The 15,105-nt window shown below is 41.3% G+C and overlaps 1 protein-coding gene across 1 annotated transcript in view; it reads left to right on the forward strand.

Annotated features, from left to right (window-relative positions):
• SLC36A1 (solute carrier family 36 member 1) overlaps window positions 1–15,105 on the forward strand; it is a 56,300-nt gene that overhangs the window by 33,751 nt on the left and 7,444 nt on the right. The window contains exons 7-10 of the mRNA XM_037742758.1: window positions 3,739–3,774; window positions 5,293–5,455; window positions 8,175–8,341; window positions 10,869–11,038. Coding sequence (XP_037598686.1) covers window positions 3,739–3,774; window positions 5,293–5,455; window positions 8,175–8,341; window positions 10,869–11,038 — 536 coding nt within the window. The remainder of the gene's footprint in view (window positions 1–3,738; window positions 3,775–5,292; window positions 5,456–8,174; window positions 8,342–10,868; window positions 11,039–15,105) is intronic.

Raw genomic sequence — 15,105 nt, forward strand, 5'->3', positions numbered from 1 at the left:
ATATATATATATATGACAAGTAAGTGGAACGTAAATAGTTATATGTTACTGCTGGTATGTTTAGGTTAGAGGTTCTTATCTTGGGCACTGTTGACATTTTGGGGGGGATAATTCTTTGCTGTAGGGCTGTCCTGTGCATTGTAGGATGTTTTGCAGCCTCTCTGGTCTCTACTCAGTGGGTGCCAGTAGCAACCCTTCCATGAGTGATGACACCCTCCCTGGGGTGTCAAATCAGCCCCCACAGGGATCACTGGCTTAGACCTTTTTCAATTCCATGGTTAATTCATGATCACTTTATACAATTGGAAAATAGAGAAAAATATTAAGATTAAAATAAAAACTAAATGTTCTAACCTGTATTTAGATAAGTAATTCCTTATCAAATCCAGTTAATTTGTATTTGTCAAAATTATAAATCCACTTGTTCCCTGCCCTCACTCAGCCCATGTAGCCAGGTCTGTGGGGTGGCATGAGAGAGAACATCGTATACAGATGGATAGAAGATCAGGCTGAGAAAAATATGCCCTTAAACACTATAGCTGTTTGTGAAAATGACAATGGATTTTCTAAGGCTTGAGAAAAGGAAAAGAAGTAAAAGCAGGTAAATAAAAGCGTATCTTTAAAAAAGATATTTTAATTCAATTCCCAAATAATTCATCAGTACATATTCATTAAACCACAGACAACACAAATACCTCTTGAATACCAAGTCTCCACCCTGAGTCTCCTCTTAGGGACCCGTTCTGTGTGATTGATCTGTCTCATTCTAGATGGTGTGAATGTATTTGCACCCTCTGTAAGTATATGGAGAAATATGTTAAAATATATTTTGTTTTTATTTTTGAAACATAATTTTTTAACAAGCTACATGTTTATCTACCTTGCTTCTTCCCCCACCCTTAAAAATGCCTTAGCCAGCCTTCCAGGTTAATATTCCTGGCTCTACCTGGCTGTTAGTTGTCACATTGTATCACAGAGTAGAGATTTGCTGCACTTTTTTACCAGTCCCCACTCAGTGACTATCAGGTCATTGATAATTTTTAGTATTATTTCAGTATTAAGACAGTGAGATGTTCTTATACATTCCTTTCTGTGGACCTGTATAAATACTTTTTAAAGACATTTGTCTAGATGTGTAATTGCTGAAGAGTGTGCACTTTTGAATTTTTTTGTTACCAAGTTGTTTTTTATAAAAGCCGTTTCCTAATTTCATAGAGACTCCCTTCCACAGTATTTAAGTGCCCATTTTTCCACCCTTACCAATACTGGATGTGTCAGTCTTTTTCATTTCAGTCAGTCTGACAGGCAAATATTATGTCATTTTCATACAGTCTGCTTAACAGTGACCTAGTTACTCACTGATGTAGTTTCCAGGAAAACAGTGGCTCATAAAATGCAGGACTTCCTGTGCTAATCAAATGACATTATCAGTTTAGATTAGCATTGTCCTCCGTGAGTATTGAGTATTTTTTCATCATGGTAAGTCAGATAAGTGGCAGACATTGAATCATCTGCAGAACTATTTTTTTAAACATAAAATAAATAATTCTGGCTGGGCACGGTGGCTCATGCCTGTAATCCCAGCACTTTGGGAGGCCAAGTTAGGCGGATCATGAGGTCAGGAGTTCGAGACCAACCTGACCAATATGGTGAAACTCCATCTCTACTAAAAATACAAAAATTAGCTGGGCATGGTGGTGCACACCTGTAACCCCAGCTACTCAGGAGGCTAAGGCAGGAGAATTGGTTGAACCCAGGAGGTAGAGTTTGCAGTTAGCCAAGATCACACCACTGCACTCCAGCCTGGGCGACAGAGTAAGAGTCCGTCAAATAAATAAATAAAATAGTTCTTCATGTCCATTTTTTTATGAGACTGGAAGGAGGGCCTGTGAATGCACGACAGACCATTTCCATTACCAAACAAGGAAGGGTAAATATTTACCCATGATTTCACGTTGTAATTAGAGCTCTCAAGTGCACCTAGGATACACTCCAGTAGACATTATAGATGAATTGAGCGAGGCCACCCCCCCATAGATAGGGACACCTGCTGCATTTAGTTTTAAGTCATTGCAGGTAGTTGGGCTGTGGTGGTTTCTATGGTCATAGGGCTGGAATAAGGATTTGGGTTCTTGCAGCATCTCAGTCCCAGCCAACTGGTAGTATCCTTCCAGAGTGATGTCTGTGCATAGTGCAATCAGCACACAGAGCAATGTCTTCAAAGAAGAAGCCCTGTTGATTTCTTGAGAACAACTGCAGGTCTTCCTCTGGCTTTAGCCAGAAGTTGTGCTATGATCAAGTAGTGCCATCTGCCCAAGTAGTGCCATCTGCCCAGAGTGCAGCATGGGGGAGGGGGTTTGGCTGTGTTTTGGTGCAGTCACTGCCCATAGTGTTGTCATTGCTTCATTTGGATGTGCCATATGGCTAAAGATGCTCTCTCTAGGTCATTTTTGTTGCTTCTGCCTCTGCTGCTTGTTACTACATTTTGCCCCACTTACTATGAGGATTCCCCTACTGTTGGATGTTTCTGAATTTTTCCCTCATCCTAAGCATGCATATGACTGCTCCTCTTGCCCCTCATGCACGTACCACTGTAGGTAGCAGACAAGGTCTTCCACCCCTCTGTTTTCAGCTTGGCAGAGTGCCTTGCACAGAGGGGGCTCCCAATAAATGTTTTATCACTGCATAGCCTTGCTTCAGATATGTATTTTTTCCTAGTTATAACAGTTTCAGAATTGCAAGAGCACATCTCATAATCCATGTGTACATTTAACAGCATTTTCTCAAAAAAACTGTTACTATGATAATCGATAATATGGTAAGACCTCACTTAACATCATTGATACGTTCTTAGAAACTGCAACTACGTGAAATGATGTATAGCGAAATCATCTTCTTTCTTCATCAATGTTATAACAAAACAGCGTTGAAGGAAATGACCGTACATTATTTCACTTAAAGTCTCAGTTTCCAAGAACCTATTGATAACAATGAAGGACTTACTGTGTTGTAGAATTGAGGAGATATGTTGATAATGAGCTGATTTTAAAAAACATGTATGTTTCTTTATAAATTATACTTTTATCATTTAGTTGGTCAGGTGAGTAGCAATCAGTAAGTATGTAGAATAATATGCTCCTGCTGGCCTCATTCCCACAATATCCCCAGACATGGATTGTGAAATTCTCTGGCTGATACTTGAATCTGCTCTGATGTATGAATAAGAGGAGGAGTCATTCACTAACCAACAGGTAGCACCTATTTCCAATAACTTATGTTACATTTGTGACCCAGGAATAAATACAGGGCAGTCTTGCTCTCAAGTCCCATCGTAGAGCAAAAATACCTATTAGTCTGTCTCCATTCCAGGTATTGAAATGCTTCTTACAAAGAGCTCTAACGGATTTCTTAGCAGGGGCACAGGGAAACGTATTTATTTAATTTTTTATTTTTTCAAAAGCAGTATTGCTGCTTTGAAATCTTTCAAAGAGAAGTCTTACAGAGATTAATAATGGACCTCCTTTTACTTGCCTGAAATCATTCTGAAACCCGTTGAGAGCATGCCTCATATTATCTAAATATCCATATAGTTAAATCAATTTTAAAACATTGTAAAAGGCTGTTTTAACATCAATTTTTATTTTAATCGATGCAACATATGGATGTGGTTTGAAAAGCCAAATTTTAAAAAGACAGCAGCTTTGAATGCCCCCTCCCCACCCTGCTCCTTCCACATAGTCTGGTACTGGAGACTGTTGTTTGGTGGAGGATTTTGTGACTATACTTCTGTTAGTCAGGGTTCTCTAGAGGGACAGAACTAATAGGGTATACGTACATATACAGGGAAATTTATTGGAGTATTAACTCACATGGTTACAAGGTCCCACAATAGGCTGTGTGCAAGCTGAGGGGCAAGAAAGCCAGTCTGAGTCCCAAAGCTGAAGAATTTGGAGTCCAATGTTCAAGGGCAGGAAGCATCCAGCACAGGCGAAAGATGTAGGCTGGGAGGCTAAGCCCGTCTAGCCTTTTCACATTCTTCTGCCTGCTTTTTAATCTGGCCATTGGCTGAGCTGGCAGCTGATTAGATGGTGCCCATCCAGATTAAGGGTGGGTCTGCCTTTCCCAGTCCATTGACTCAAATGTTAATCTCCTTTGGCAACACCCTCACACACACACCAGGAATAATACTCTGCATCCTTCAAACCAGTCAAGTTGACACTCAGTATTAACCATCACAACTTCCTTCCTTATACAACATTAGCATTGTACCTGCAGTTAACAATTGCCTTTTTTTTGGCCCATTTCTGAAAACATTCTTTTTGCTATTTCTCTCCATGTTTTCCAACACTTCTGTTGTGTGCTTCTTGGTAATACTTTCAAAGTGCTTAAGCTGATTGATAAGAATTTTAAAAAGGAGAAGAACAGAAGAGGAAAAAGGAAGATAACCAATCTAAAAATTTATTACTTTCTCTTCCCTTCCAGCTTTATCGTTGGTGTTTGTATAGTTGTATCAGAGTGAATATATAAATTTAAAAATTTTTTCTCACTAATATTTCATAAGTAGATTTTCGTGTTCTACCTAGTTATCTCAATTTTTACTTTTTAATAGTGCATACTGGCCAGGTGCGGTGGCTCACACCTGTAATCCCAGCACTTTGGGAGGCTGAGGCAGGCAGATCACTTGAGATCAATAGTTCACAGATAGCTTGACCAACATGGTGTGAAACCCTGTCTCTACCAAAAATATACAAAATTAGCCAGCTGTGGTGGCATGCACCTGTAGTCCCAGCCACTCAGGAGGCTGAAGCACAAAGAATTGCTTGAACCCAGGAGGCAGAGATTACACTGAGCAGAGATCTCACCACTGCACTCTGGCCTTTACAACAGAAGGAGACTCTGTCTCTAAATAAATAAATAAATAAATGTGTATATATTCTGTGGTTTAGCTGGTATGTTGGTAACTACTTAACTGATCCCTTGTTTGGGAACATTTATGTTGTTTTCAGTTTCTTTATTAAATAGCTTTGCTCAATATTTTTCATCTTTTGACTTTTTTTCTAGTTGAATTCAGTTTCTGAGGATGGGATTACCTACTGAAAGAACGTGACTCTTTTTATGCAGGCCCCAGCATTTGAATTATTAATAGTATCTTGGGCTTGTGTTTCCCCCAAACAAGTGGGTTTTTCTGAAGAGAAAAACATGCAAAGGTTAAATGTCCCTAAATCATCTGTCAGGTATTAGACTTTCTTCCTTAAGAAAATCTTGGATTTGTTAAAAAGTGTGACCTCTCAGATTCAGAGTTCAAATCTCTAATTTCTGTATAATAGTTTGCTTTGTTTTGCTTTCTCTGTTTCAGAGGATCCCAGACCCCAGCAACCTCCCCTTAGTGGCCCCCTGGAAGACTTACCCTCTCTTCTTTGGCACAGCGATTTTTGCATTCGAAGGCATTGGAATGGTAAGAGCTGCACTGTGATTTCGGCCAGTGTTCTCTAGTGCCTTTGGTGTCTTCCAGATCTGTTTCAAGGAGTGCTGAGGAGACACTGTTAGAAATTATCTTCCGAGGCCAGGCATGGTAGCTCAAGTCTATAATCTCAGCACTTTGGGAGGCTGAGGCCAGTGGATCCCTTGAGGTCAGGAGTTCAAGACCAGCCTGGTTAACATGGTGAAATCCCGTCTCTACTAAATATACAAAAATCAGCCAGGCATGGTGGCAGGCGCCTGTAATCCAAGCCACTCAAGAGGCTGAGGCAGGCAAATCACTTGAACCTGGGAGGTGGAGGCTGCAGTGAGCCAAGATCATGCCACTGCACTCCAGCCTGGATGACAGAGCAAGACTCTGTCTCAAAAAAGAAAGAAAGAGATTATCTTCTGTGACTCACTGGTCAGTTAGTGAATAGTGTTTCAGGGATTCCATTGAGATTTCCCAGCTCCAACTTTTCAAGGCAAGTTATATATAATTTAAAAATGTTTACATTCAAGGCCCCTTCATTGCACACTGATCTCCTATGTGTGCAGTAAGCAATAGTACATGGTAATCAGAAAGGCAGCGTTTAGGTCTAGTAGCTGTGTGACCTTGAGCAAGGGCTTCAGCTCTTTGAGCCTTCATTGTTCCTAAAAAGTGAGCTTAATGATTCATAGTTGTTAGGATTCAATGACATATGTGCAAAGTGCTTTGTGCAGACCCTGACACATGGTAAATATTTAATAGATTTTTATTTTATTAATATTATTGATTTTATTATTGAATCAGTAAATGTATGAATAATTTCTCTGCCCTAAAACATTGTATTTTCTGCATGTAAAAGAACAGCCTTCACTCCGGGCTCAGCATCCTGTGATTTCACCAAATGCTTTTCCTAAAGAGGCATCTACTCCTCCATCTTACCTAATTTGAATTTTCTTTGTATTTTTCATAATAATGGTACAGAACTCTTCTCTGAAGAGTTTTTCATTCCTAGCCAAGGGCTCTGCAAATGGGAAGACTCTCCTCCTGTCATAGCACTTCTTTCTCTTTTTTGACTTCCCAGTCACTTTATCTACTTTTAAGAAAACCTAGAAGCTGTGCAGATTGTTTTGTCAACATAATGAGGAATCACCCAGGTGGTGCTGATGAAACACACTGAGGCTCTGACATCATGGGGGAGGCTTTGGGAGTGATCACATGTAAATCACTGATCTCCCTGAGGTTTTGTACCTTGCCCTGTGCTCTTTCTTGGAGTCTCTCATTTCCCATGAAGACTGTCTTACTTAATTCAGAAACACAAATGGTTGCCTGCTGCTGGGGAAGAGGCCTGAGTGGCCCTATATTTCAGCAGTGAGAAAGAGATCCCAAGATCTCAGAACTTGAAAGAAGAGTCTGAGAAAGTGTGGAAAGATGCCTAGAGACTTTGGGTTCCTAAAGGACCTTGTACTAAGTTTTTAGTAGCTTACCGAAACAGCACAGCGCAGAAGTTGTTTGCTTGGTTTCATTAGCCAAGACTTGTACACAAAGTTATTCTGCAAACATTATCAGGATTTGCATTTCTACTTTTTAAAGAGAACACTGCTAGATTGACTCTTAGTTTTGGATCTAGGGCTTGTTCATTGCATCCGGGTGGAAGTGCCAGGCTGCACATTGTGTATTCACCGTGTGCTCTGTGTTCATGCAACTGTCACAGGCCCGATAGGACATGGAGGAGATGAGCTTCCTGCTCTCTGGCTCTTTGTACTCTTGGTACGAAGGAAACTGACAGATACATTTAGAAGCTGTTTCTAATGGATGTGGATTAACTGAAGCTGGAGCAGGTGGTGGGAGACACTCGGGGCCCCTGGGAACACGAGGCCTGCAACAGGATCGTGGTGTTGGTGTGTGCAGCATAGACCTGTTGTGCCTCGTGGCCACAGGCACTGCAGGAAAATAATTGTAGTGACAAGATCAAGGTTTGTGGCACAGCGAGATACTGCCCAGTGTTGCTCTTCCTCATTAGCTGTGCCACATCCAGTTGATGGCACACTGTGAAGATCCTCACAGTCGTACCTGCTGTTTTCCCAATTCCTAAATAAACTCATTTTCATAAGGTGTCCTTCCTTTGCTTCTTCGAAAGTTAAAGAATGTCCTATGTTATAGGTCAGTGGTTTTTAAGAGGAGTCTGGAAACTGGGCATTGCTAAGTACCCAAGTGTTAAGATCCTCTGTTATCGCACTACAGTTTCTCTAACGTGGAGGTTTAACTTGTCACTGCTCATGCTTGCCCCTATTGAGCTAGAGTGGCAGTTTTCCCTGACCTATATTTTGCATTTTTTAGACAGGTTAGCAGGAAGCTATAATCTCAGTTAGCTGCCAGGTGGGCATGACGTGAGAGGGCCTTCTGGTTGCCATGTGGCCTAACTCATAGGGCAAGGGACATTCTCAGCCTGCAGGGATGCTGGAGCAGGAAGACAGAGCACTGGCTTGAGCCAGGAGTCCTGGGCACTTGCCCTGCCCACCCTTACTTTTAGGACTTCCAGGCTAGGAAGGGAGCTGTGAGTCCCTTCTAGTCCCAAGAGTATAATGTCTGATGAAATAACTTTATTTATATAGCAGATGTGCTTCTGGAGAATTCTGGGAATAAAAGAGTTACTTTTTTTCTGAGGATTTTTTTTTTCTTGGCCATTAACTTTGCTTTTATCTGCTTCTCTGTCACTACTCTCTCATAGGTTCTGCCCCTGGAAAACAAAATGAAGGATCCTCAAAAGTTCCCACTCATCCTATACCTGGGCATGGCCATCGTCACCATCCTCTACATCAGCCTGGGGTGTCTGGGGTACCTGCGATTTGGAGCTAATATCCAAGGCAGCGTAACCCTCAACCTGCCCAACTGCTGGTATGTGGGGGAGGATGAAAACCTAGGAGTCCTGGATATTTAAAAAACTGAAGGGGCAGAGTGTGGATTCTTCCTCTTACTTGTCCCTTGAACTTCACTCTAGCCCACCATCCCCTGCCACCACCAGCCCTCACTGGCTGCCCTGGACTTCATTCTGTTTGGGTAATTCGTGCAGAGCCTTCTGCTGAAGCCATTGGCTGATCAGCTGATGGATAAGCTATTTCTCCTTGGAATTCCTAAGCCCAGAAGGACTGGGTATCCAGTCCATTCACTGTAAACCATTCCAAATGGACAGGGAGATGGGCAGGCAAACCTGGATTTGGTTCCCAGCATCCGTTGTACCTCTTCCTTGGCAGTCCCAGATTCGACACACAGGTGGGAGCATCTCACTGTGGGCTGGGGATTGTTGGGAGTCCTTTCTTACCTCTCTTGCATTGGTGAATGTATTATAGAGAAAGAGTGAGCCACATTGAAATGCTTCCTAAAAAGGTAGGTGTCCCAGGGCATGTGCTAAGCAACCATCCTGTTTTGAAGATGAATCATCTCATTGTGGAGAGCAGCTGTTAGCAGACACTGAGAAGCTTGTTGAGCACCCCAGAATCACCTTTTATTCTAGGCTGGCTGATCTGCCTGGGTGTGCTTTTTATTTTGTTTTATATTGTTTATTTTATTACATTTTTTAAGTCAACAGTACTCAGTATTTCCAGGGGGTTTCCCATTCAAGTATGAACCAAGCTTGACCCTGCTTACCTTCCAAGATCAGATGGGATTATCTTCCAAGATTCAGAATGGTGTGGCTATAGACCTGGCTTCGATTTTTATTTTTTGAAATTATTTTTAAGTTTGTTTTAACTAGTAAGGCATACTAATCATATATACTTATGCAGTGTGTGTGACATACATATTATAATGTGTAATTATCAAATCAGGGTAATTGGCATATCCCTCCAGTGCCTACTTTTAAATTTTCAAATGTTTCTGCCCTTCTAAGAAGTAAGAGGCAGATTCTAGCTTGGTGTAACTGTGTCACCTTTCCCTGGAAGAGAAATGGATCAGGAGCAACAGAAGCAGCCCACATGATCTGAAGCCATAGAGGAGCATCTGTCTTCTTTCCAACACCCCAAACCCAGCTGCTCTACACTTTCTGCTTCTATTTGAGTATAATTTATTTGACTGTCCCTGCAGGTGTCACTCTCCTGAGTCCAGATTTCATGGCTCTCCAGAGGCTTTGGGGCTGCTTTGAGTTTAATTATAGAGCCACCAGATGATTTTTCCAAAGAGTTTTTATTATCTATTCATGGAGCAAGTATGACCTTTTTCCAAACTCAGTCTTAACAAGGTTTTTCTCCTGCTTATAGCATAAGAACAACTTCTAGGTTTTTAGTTCAACCACAGAGAAATTCAATGCACATATACACATTCTGTATTACCACATTTAAACAGATTTCCAGCAAGCGAGGACAAATGTTTCTTGCTGCTTAACGCACAAGGGTCTGGTTTAAAGTGGAGCTTTGCTTAGGGACAGAGACCTTTCCTTTCGGTGACGAGGTCAATTCTGTAAGTTGATCACAGACGTTTTTTCTACTCTGTTCTGTCAGAGCACTGGAGTGATAAAATAGGGATGTCCCGTGGTGAGTCACGTCTTTTTTGGAAGCTACACATGAAGCAGTAATAGGAAGACAGCCGTAGTGGTATGGAAAGATGGAATTCTTGCTCCTGCCTCTTGGTCCTGCAAGGTCTTCATCTAATTCTAGGGACACTGACTTGGGTGGGACCGATAAAAATGGGCTTGTTACATTTTAATTGCATTTTTTGTTTTTGTTTTTGAAGGCATATACACCCATATGCCCATGGCAGAGATTCAGATTTTCAAAAAGTATACAGAGAACATCAAGTTTCCACCCCTCACCCTCCACTCTAGTTCCCAATTTTACAATTTCCCATTTCAGAGGCAACCATATTCCCAGTTTCTTATGTTTTTTCTGAGATGTTTAGTGTATGTAAGATTGTCCTGTGGGGGGAGAGTGTGTTTTTTCTCCTCTTTTTCCTTTTTTAAGACAAATTGTAGCACTCTGTAGATACTGTATTGCTTCATGCTTTTTATCACTTTAAAAAAAAAAAAAAGTGACATAAAACTGTCCCCATGATGGTGATATACTATATCAAGTGATATAGTGATATATCATGGGGACAGTTTTATATCACACCTAGAGTTCTGCCTCATACTTTGTTAAGAGCTATATGGAGGCACCATGATTTATCTGACCAGCTCCTACTGGTTAATATTTAAATTGTTTGCAGTCTTTCCTTCTTAAATAATGCTGCAGTTAGATATTTTGAATGTAAGCTTTTGTGTACTCGTGCAAGGATATCTGTGAGATGAAGTTGAGATTGCTGGGTCCGAAGGACGTGTGGGTTTGTGGCCTTGATAAGTGTCAACAAATCGCATTGGGACCATTTTGCACCCTCGCTGATTATGTGCAAGTGTGCTGAGCAGGCTTTGAATGTCTCCTGTCTGTCTGGGCAGGTTGTACCAGTCGGTTAAGCTGCTGTACTCCATTGGGATCTTTTTCACCTACGCTCTCCAGTTCTATGTCCCGGCCGAGATCATCATCCCCGTGTTTGTGTCCCGAGCTCCAGAGCACTGCGAGTTAGCGGTGGACCTGTTTGTGCGCACAGTGCTGGTCTGCCTGACATGTGAGTAGAAGGTGATAATTACCTTGTTTATTTTTCCCTAAAGGGCACCCGGTCTCCAGGGCGTGCATGAGAAAAGACAGGATGTGTTGTAGTGAAGCTGCCTATGTTTGTGAGCAGAAAACCTGACCCATGGCCTCACTTGCAGAGTTAAGGCACCCCCCAATGGGGAAGAGAATTATATATGTACCATAAAGAACATGGGAATGAGGACAGTGGTTGATTTATAGATAGTGTATGAAATGCTGTGGAGATGGTTATCATTCAGAGGAAGACATATAATTACTATCCCATATTAAATAAGGTAAAGGTCTGAAAGCCATTTAACCCACATCTATAATGAGTGTAAGTTACTTTGATGAAGCATACTTGTTTGCTTTTTCAAATAGTTTCTCCAGTGTGACAAGTTACTCCTTAGATTTCCTGTAGAGCCTGTGTGACACTATTCTAGACAGTTTTTAATGTCAGTCTTACTAAATATGTTTCAGAAAATTTCTGTTGATTAACCTAGGTGTTTGATTGATCGCTTGTGCTTTATTCTTTTCCCAACCCCGTGCCAAAGAGTGTTAAGTTAAAAGATGGGATATCCTTCTGTTTGCTACGGTTGAAAACTGGTGACATTTAGAAAATAAAAGTAAATTATTTTTTTGTAGCTTCTGTGAGTTGGTAGACTAGAGAACCCCTGAACAAGTCGATCTTTAATAGCTAATTTAAATTTCTAGGAGATTTGCAATTGTTTTCCAAATTGAAATGCTTAAAGCATAGATTTCTCTTTTTGGCTCTATGTGGCTTTTTTTTTTTTTTTTTTTTTTTTTTTTTTTTTTTTTTTTTTTTTTTTTGTTTTGTTTTTTTTTTTTTTAACAAGACTCTCTTTGCTTATTATATTGAGACTTCCCTGAGGATTTTCTTAAATTATTCAGTCTGAGCCTCTGTCTTTGGAATAAAGATAGATCCATATGATTTTTTAATTCTTGCTAGGGTTGACTGTTTTAAGGATGAAAGCTGGGAATGTTGTCTAGCATTTGCGCTGAGTCAGTCTTTCAAGCCCTCTGGTAGACCAGCCTATAGAAACAGCCCACACAGCGACTAATCCAGGGCCCAAGGCTGTTGAAAGCAGCTGCTGTTCCCACAGCGACTGAAAAAGATGGAACATGATGTATCCTGCTTTTCTAGTAGATTGCCTTAATGGGTGCTGGTAAGATGGGATACTTGGACTCTAGATTTTAATCCTGTCTGTGCCAGTAACTCTCCATGCTTTCATTCCAAAGTGTATGTTTCCACAATGGATGGATTAGCTCTAAGTGCTGAGGAGACAGCTTTCACGTGTACGGTATTTATAATGTAAACTCTGAGGGTCCAATTCTTAAATCCAGAGGGTACTGGAAGAAAGAATGTGGTTAGTTCAAATAATTTGCTTCTTTCCAAAGTGTTCCCTCCAGAAAAAGTAGATCTCCCTAGGTAAAATGCTCTGTCCTGACTAACCAGCTCCTCCTCTCTGCCTATTGAGCTGGGGCAGTGACTGGGAGCCTGACTCCTCTCCCTGCCCCATTTTCCCCTCCAACCTGGCTCAGCCTCCCTGTAGCATATGCCACGCTTCCTGCCAGGCTTATTTCTGCAGCGCCCTGCAGGAGACAGCAGTCTCTGATTCATAGACCTCATGCTATCCTTAGATGCCTCTTGGTTTTTGCTTCACTTTTCCTGGCCCTGTCTGTAAGTCTTATCTCCCTTCTACAGCATGATACTCAGAAGACATGGCTGCTTTTGATCTTCAAGGGCGTGCCGTTGTTTTTCCCTTCTGTGATCTATTGTGACTTAGCCCTGCATTGCCATCCTCTTCAAAAAGGCAGCTCCCTTTATCTCTGACAGCACTCGCCTCTCTCACCTTCCTTGGAGACTTTGAAGTAATTGTGGGACTCAGTAGAGGCCTTTCACGGTAGCAGCAACTTAAATGTATTTATGTGAGTCTCGCCTCTGTTCTTTCAGCTCTTTCGGCACCGTTGATTGGCATGTGATTTTAGATCTGTAACGTAATTGATTTTTTTTCCACTTATAAATTTTATCAGCAGCTTCTTTTATTGCTATTTCTGGTGTTTTCCTATCTTTTCCCCAACTTTTCCTCCTCCTCTTCATCCTCCAAGGGGAACAGAAGGAATTTGGTATAGCTTCATTTTTTTCCCCCTTCTTAGAATTCAACTTTCTCCCTGATCTCCCCCATCCTCCAAAGATTACTGTGGCTGATACGGACTTTGTGGATGCTGAGTTTCAAACTGTTGGAAAAGAGGGGCAGGGAAAACAAGTATTTCATAGAATAGTGTTAATTGTGTTATGATTTCATATCGGACAGTGTCTACTGCCAGCCCATATTTTTGGAAATGCAGTCTTAGCAGGTCACCTTATATCCATACCTTGTGTGGAAGAGGTTGGCTCCACCTGGCAGAGTCTGGAGTTGTAGGATCAATGGCTTTTCATATTTCTTTGGAGCAATCACCCATCCTTCAGTGATTCCTACTCATTCTCTATGGCATTTGCTGTGTGAAACATTTTACTTCAGTTTGCTATGAAAATTTCAGAAACCTAATTTTGAAGATATAATTACATAAAATCGCATCATTCAAGAAGCCTGTTCAGACTGGAATGCAGAGCGTCAAAACATTCCAGGCAGTCAGATTTTTAGAGGATGAAGCTTCCAGGTCCAAACAGTAGCTTCTTAGTACCTTTGAGCCTTTTACACCTTTTAGTCTTGCAGCTGCAGTGGAGAAGAGCAGCACCATTAATTAGCTGTGCAACCCTGGGTCCCCCAGGAACCCGCTCACAAGGTCTCGGGGTGCTCAACTGTAAGGAAAGATGTCTGATCTCCAAGGCTTCTCTCACCTCCAAAATTCTGTGATTCTGTACAGCTGCTTTGAGCTTAATTTTAAGTTTCTACAAAAATATTACTCTAAAAAAAGAAAGTCAATGTAAAAACATTTGGAAATAAAAGGAGGAGAAATGCCAATATTCCACCAATTTAACAAAATAATTCTTTTTCATTGTATCTTCTGTGTCGTAATCCTCATGGTTGCATTGTAAAATCAGTTACAATTGTAGTTTACACATAACTTTGTCTTTCACATTTTATTTACTTTTATGTCACAAATATTCATATCTTTCACTCATATTTTTGTGACCTCATGGTATTCCACTGTATTGGTGGATCATATTAGCTAAGGTACTCCTTTAATGTTGGACATGGAGGTTGTTTCCCTTGCTTTTGTGTTTTTTAAATGTATACCTCCACTAAGTCAAAAGTCGTATTCTGTCTAAGACGCTTGTGAATTTTAAAGGCATAGTTATAGACATTTAAAAGTAACATGGTAGGTTTGAACAGCTTTGATCATAATAAAATAGGGGCAAGAGCTCCCAGCACAGGAACTGTAAATGGCCAGCATATTTCCTAAGTGCGTGTATGTTCTTTTCAGTGCTTTTCTCTTGTCTTGTGCATAAGTCAGCTCTTTCTGATGCTGGTTCAAAACCACAGGCCCCAGAATCCAGTTCCTTCTGTGAACATGACTGTTGACCGTAAGTTGCTTCAGCAGTTTAAAAGGTCATATTCTTCATGTCTCTTCAGCCGAAGGGAAGATGTTTTGTAATACTGTTGGAGCCCTCTTGACTAATCATGTGGTCTAGCTCAGGTTGTCCTCTGGCCCCCTTTTTGTACATGCCACAGCTGAGCTGCTGCTGAGAGGTGTGTAACTACAGTGGGGAACACACGGTCTTCCTCTTTGTCTGGGCTGGGTCTTTTTGTTTTAGGGGCAGGGGATTAGAGGAGAGTGGGGAGAGGGGTATTCTTGGCTGTCTGCTTCCTGACATCTCAACCTTGTTGAGTTTCTCTTCATAGGGCAGTTTTAACTCACAGAAGACAGTTAGTGCCAGAAGGGGTTTTATTTGCCCCTCATGTCTGAGTATTTGATTGCTGCGCTGGAGTTGAAGTCATTTTCCATGGTGGCCAAACAGATACCCGTGCTGTTGAGCCCTGGGAGCTGTTTATGCTAATTTGGTTTGGACATCCTTCTCTTCTTCCCACTTTGCAT

This window comes from Cebus imitator, unplaced genomic scaffold (genome assembly GCF_001604975.1).
Source record: "Cebus imitator isolate Cc_AM_T3 unplaced genomic scaffold, Cebus_imitator-1.0 Scaffold126, whole genome shotgun sequence".
Classification (NCBI taxonomy): Eukaryota; Metazoa; Chordata; class Mammalia; order Primates; family Cebidae; genus Cebus; species Cebus imitator.